Below are 6,000 nucleotides of genomic sequence, written 5' to 3' on the forward strand. Positions count from 1 at the left end.
ATAGTGTTTTGTCTGTCTAACTGATGCAATGCTGACTCTGTCCACCAGGTGACCATCAGATTGTGCAGCTCTACCTCAAGTCCAAGGAGACGGGTCTGGCGTTCGCCAACACCAGCTTCGTCTTCTACAACTGCAGCGTCCACAAGTCGTACGTGCTCCCATCATTCCTTAATGTTTTTCTTTTTTTTTCTGAAATTACATAAACATAGGATTAATCTCTGTGCATGTCACTGATGAGCACATACAACTATATGCACGTCACTGATCGTGTCAGTCGGTCGGATAGGCGGTTGTCCAGAACCGCCTATCCAACTGATACGCCCATAGGGCATAGCAGTGGTGGCCATTTTGTGGTTCCACAGATAGAAAGCCCATTATTGTTTCCCATATAGATTTACGAAAATATTTATATTAATTATTTCAAGCCTGGAACCAAGCCATCCAGGCTCCTGGTGAATCATGACCATAAAGCTATTTATGCTAAAATATATATATTTTTTTAATTAAATATGTATATCATTAAATATTAAAACATTGTTTCTGAATGATGAGGGTATGTTTATTTATTTATCCTCCAGGTGCCTGTCGTGCGTCAGCAGTCCGTACCAGTGTCACTGGTGTAAATTTAGACATGACTGCACCCATGACCCTCGAACCTGCTCCTTCCAGGAGGGACGAGTTAAGAAGCCTGAGGTAAGTTCTGTCCCACGCAGGGACCCATACGGGTCCATTTTATTAACTTACTTATTTATTTTATTTATCTACAGTATTTAGTCTCATGCAGGGACCATTACGGGGTCCATTTTATTAACTTGTTTATGTATTTACTTTTCCTGCCCCACGCAGGGACCCGCAGGCCCATTTTTATTAACTTATTTATTTATTTAGTCCCATGCAAGGGACCCTTACAGGTCCATTTTAAAGTGCTTTATTACACCGGCAGCGACACAATGCCCATGCACCCGCTTGTGACCTGCTTGTGCACAGTGACCGCAGGGTCGCACTGTGCTCCTCGTAGTGAATAGACTGGATCGCTGGAGTGCACCCGCTTGTCACTACCTCTGTCAGATTGCCCGCAACCACCCCAAAAGGAACGCTCGCCTCTCATTGAAAATGAATTACTAGGTGTCATTTGCCTCCCATGTGAACAGCCCTACAGTCTGATACTGTAGTTTAGGGGGGGGTGTCTGAGTGTCTCTATGGTGGCTTTGTGACGGCAGAGGGGTTTGCGTGACCACAGGGGTACAAACAGCCCGTTGCTGTGGTGATGTGATGTGATGTTGTGGGGTTGGGTTCCTTCATAATCCTTCTAGCTCTGCTCAGAGTGGAGCACGAGGTCTGCATGGAGGGGAGTGAAGCCCCCATGGGGGGGGGGGGGACGCTTGTCCGAGTGCCCCGCCCTCTGCCGGTGCTGGCTGGTCCCGGGAGGTGATAGGCCCAAGCCCCCAAAACCGAGAGCGAGCAGTGAAGCGCATTGGACATGGTGGCCAATCATTGGTACAGTACTGCAGCTTATTACGGCTGGGGCCAGACATATGAACGAGCGAAAACGGTTTCGACCAATGGGCTCGACTCACGAGCTTACGCACGGGGTCGCGCACGGAGGTGACACTACTGCGCTTGCGAGACGTGCAGAGTGACGCAAAACGCGTCACATAGGCCCCAAATAGGCCTGGCACATTTCCCAACCCGAAAAAAGGGGTGAAAAGGGAGTATGCGCTGGGTGAGCAACTCAATACAAGGGAAGGGGTGGAAATTTTAGTTACCTCTCTATTATGTTTAACTCTGTGAATAGCACCGGTCAGAATGGTCTGTGTAGTACAGTAGCAGAGTAGAAGGACTTCACGAGCTTCTGTTATCTTAGGCCTTTACATTCCCTGAGGAACATTGATGAAACTCCTCCATCCTCTCACGGTCTTGTGCCCTCCGCTCCAGTTGTTGCCATGACAGCCCCTTGCGCCCTCATCTCTGCTCTGTGGTTCTTCTCCAGGTGGCTCATAAACAAATATAAAACGCTAATATGTACAAAAAAATTTCAGCAGTGAAAACCTCCACTTTTGGTCTCCTGAAAGATGGATTTTTAGGCCTAAGGGGTGGTGGCAGGGCATTCCACATTTCGGTGCATGGCAGAGTAGTAGAATGAGGATTTTCTTGTTCTATTGCGTAGCTTTGTATCTTTTGTATCTGCCAGTGTGAACGGTTGTCTTAAGACGTTGAATTTCCTAAGCTGTCAGAGGTGGTACAGCACAGCCGCTGCCTATAGCCTTGATCCTTAGAGAGAGACTAATCTTTCTCCTGTCCTGGAAACATGGTGGAGAAATGTTTGACCAGAGAGAAGACAAACATCCATCAAGGGGGGCGGGGGAATGGGGGGTTTCATGTACGGCTCTGTTGTAGCTGTATGAGACTCTTGTACCTGGTACGTATCGCGTATTAAACGAGTTGAGAGGTACCTTTCACAGCCGCGGCGCTTCCATCTGGCAACGCGCACTTCTTGGCGTGTTCCGGCTCTTGACTGCACATCAAAGAGGACGGCGGCAGGCAGCAAAATGAAGGCATTTCATCTCTCCCTATCCCTATTCCCAGCGACAGCTTAGGCTGTGTGAATTATCAATCAGTATTGGCAAGCGGGTCCTATTCCCCTCAAAGCAGAGCCCGCTGTAATTAGGCTTCTCTGCTGCAAAGGACAAGCTACTCTCTGGTTGGGTTGCATGTCTGTCTCATCTCTCCTTTGCCTCTCCTCTCCTCTCCTCTCCTCTCCTCTCCTCTCCTCTTCTCTTCTCTTCTCTTCTCTTCTCTTCTCTTCTCTTCTCTTCTCTTCTCTTCTCTTCTCTTCTCTTCTCTTCTCCTCTCCTCTCCTTCTCAACTGACTGACAGTAGATTTCAGGGGGGGGGGGGTCTGAAGAGCCTGAGGTGCGCTGTGATGAAGATGACTAGTCTTCATCATCAGACGGGCTGTGTGACGGGAGGGACAGGGACATCATACCGTAGGGGAAACCCCTTACTTTGATGAGCAGCCTTCTCTCAGTCGTATCACTCTGTTCACACCCCCCAGCCTTTCAACCCACCCACACACACACGACAATGTTTTTCCAACCGTCCTTCGTAGAGCCTGACGGATTTATTGGTCTGGGGGGCGGCATATGTCAGTCATTATTTGGCTTTTTGGATGACATGGAGTACTGAAGTCCTGACGTCACTCCCACTACCCCTGGGTCACGCCGTTATTTATGGCATTGGTTCTCAAAGTGGGGTCTGGGGACCCCCAGGTGTCCTTGGGGGGGGTTCCAGAGAGTCCCCACCAAAATGTGTTAATATAGCATCACAATAAATTTAACCTTTTATACTTTGGCTATTAAAAAATAGCAGATCTACAAGCTCATAGCGTTATGAGCTTGTAGATCTGCTATTTTTGAAACATCGTGAGAATTCGTTTGAATATATATTTTTTTAAGTGAACATGTGTAACTCATATCTTTGCTTCAGGGGGTCCCTGGAACTAAATATTTGAGATGGGGGTCCACGGCCAAATTTATATCATTTTGGGGGTCCTTGACATGTAAAAGTCTCACTGATTTATGGTGTTGGAAGTCCCATATAGGCAAATCTTATTCATATGTGTTCCAAAAATGAACTAACCACCCCGACGATTTTGTCAGGTATGTGACTCTTTGAATAAAGTAGTACTTTTTCACCGTTATCCATATGAGTAAAATCGAAATATTTGCCTCTGAAATGTAGTGGAGTAGAAGTATAAAGTATTGGAAATTGGAAAATAGTAAGAAAATACCCCACAATTATTCTTAAGTACAGTACTTGAGTAAATGTACTTAGTTACTTTCCAGTAGTAGTAGGCGGAGCCCCGGCCTGCTGTCTGTGTGTGTTTACGTTTCCAATTAACTCACACCAACGTTAATATTGACCCAGGATAATGATGTCCTAACGCGTGACGACAAAGCGTAAATAGAGTGACGGGGGATTTGGTTATGAGCACGTTAGTTAGCGACCTGCTAACGTTTGTCTTTGAACTTGTTGTTTCGGGGAGAGAAAAAAAAAGCAGGTGTTTCACAGGCTTAATGGGTTCTAATTTGCTTTTAATTAACCCTTCGGATCCAAGGTCGGGGGATTGGCTGCCAGTTTTGCGGCACGCGCTGCAGTGAATTAATGATTTAGGCATGCTCTCCAAACACACACTCCAAACATGCATGTATGAACACCAATGTCGGGTGGAAATCTTTTATGTCCCCTTTATTTTTTTAAAGGACAACTTTAGCCAAAAATAGCCGATCTACAAGCTCACAAGGCCTCGCGCTGTGAGGCGTTGTGAGCTTGTAGATCGGCTATTTTTGGCAAAGAGGTATAGGTGTAGAAGGTAAAAAGAGCAGACCAAGTAAAAAATCGGAAACACAATTTTATACAATATAGAGGGGGTCCCTGCTTCACCTCTCTCTCAGCTGAAATAATGAAAATAGCTACAAGCTTCACAACGCGTCACATCGAGCTTGCTGATCGTCTATTTTCACTACATGTGCACGACACTCTTTTATGATGAAGTAGGGCATTATTTTACGAGAAAAGAAAATTGAAATAAGGACATAGGAGGTTTCTGCCCGACAGCAACGATATGCAGGTTCACACACACACACACACACACACACACACACACACACACACACACACACACACACACACACAAATGCACGCACGTACGCACGTACACACACACTCCATTTCCCAGGTTCCACACAGAGGCGATGACAAGTCAACTTTGCTCAGGGAAATAGGATGTGACCTCCCCGTGACCTCTAGCAGATGCACGTTGGGTGTTCTTATTCCAATTAAAGGATTTTCGGGGAAGTGATCTGAATAATCCCGCAGCGCATATGCTAATGAGATGCTAATGAGCAGATCGATGCCGGAACAAATCCCCTCCTCCGACTGGGTTGAGCCCGTGGTTAGTATGCACGGTGGGGACGGGGGTCTACGGGGGTCTCGCCGTCACCCTGGATCAAACCCGTGGCACGTTCAAGGTCACGTGATCATCGTGAGCCCTCATCGCTGATGGACTCCCATGTCTAAACGATTAACGACTCTGCGTCGTTACGCCGGATATAATATGGTAACAAGCTGTTCACAACCACCAAGTCGGGTTTTCTTGACAGCTGTATAGGACCTGTCTTTACGGTGTGGTGTTAACCCATTGAACCCGTTAACGCATCTGCATAACCACTTTATCCATATGTTATACTTTGGCGATTCAAAAATATCTTTGCCTCTGGGGATTCTACAAATGTCTTCTAAATCCGTTTTTTTTAATTTATAAATAAATGTGGCTATAATGTCAGTGGTTCTCAAACGTTTTTCATGTCAAGGACCCCCAAAATGACATGTAGGCCTATTTGTCTGCGATCCCCTCCCCCCATCTCAAATATCTTGTTCCAGGGACCCCCAGAAGCAAAGATTTGAGTTAAAAATGTATATATCTTCTATATATATTCAAAGATTTGCACACATCTGAGCTTGTATATCTGCTGTTTTTGAATAGCCAAAGAAATCTAAAATGACACAGATGCTTTCCCGGTCTTAATAGATTAAAGTACCTGATTACAGTTCTATGTTAACAATAGAGGAGGGAGACCTCTGTCTTATGCAAAAAAAACGTTTTAATACCTTCAATCAGCCATTGTACAACTTTTTGTCTAGGCAAATGACAGACCTACTACCATTCTGTAAGGTGTTGAGGCAATTGTTTGTTCATTTGCCTGAACAAAAAAGTTGTAACAAAGTGGTTTGAAAAGAGATCAAGGTTATGTTGGAGAAGAGAAGAGAATAAGCCAGTGATGGTGGAGAGAAGAGCGTGGATGGAGGGATTTTGGAAGATACTGAAGAGAGGGATGAATGATGGGATAGAATCAGTGGTGTGAGAGAGAGAGAGACCGAGGGAGAGAGATAGAGAGAGAGAGAGAGAGAGAGAGAAAGGGAGAAAGAGCTGGAAGGAGA

The 6,000-nt window shown here is 45.8% G+C and overlaps 1 protein-coding gene across 1 annotated transcript in view; it reads left to right on the top strand.

Annotated features, from left to right (window-relative positions):
- Nucleotides 1–6,000, top strand: part of plxna4 (plexin A4) — a 355,677-nt gene that overhangs the window by 254,782 nt on the left and 94,895 nt on the right. Inside the window, exons 8-9 of the mRNA XM_080421613.1 lie at nucleotides 49–148; nucleotides 579–693. Coding sequence (XP_080277739.1) covers nucleotides 49–148; nucleotides 579–693 — 215 coding nt within the window. The remainder of the gene's footprint in view (nucleotides 1–48; nucleotides 149–578; nucleotides 694–6,000) is intronic.

The sequence above is a fragment of the Gymnoscopelus braueri genome (assembly GCF_963280865.1).
Source record: "Gymnoscopelus braueri genome assembly, chromosome: 23".
NCBI classification, from domain to species: Eukaryota; Metazoa; Chordata; class Actinopteri; order Myctophiformes; family Myctophidae; genus Gymnoscopelus; species Gymnoscopelus braueri.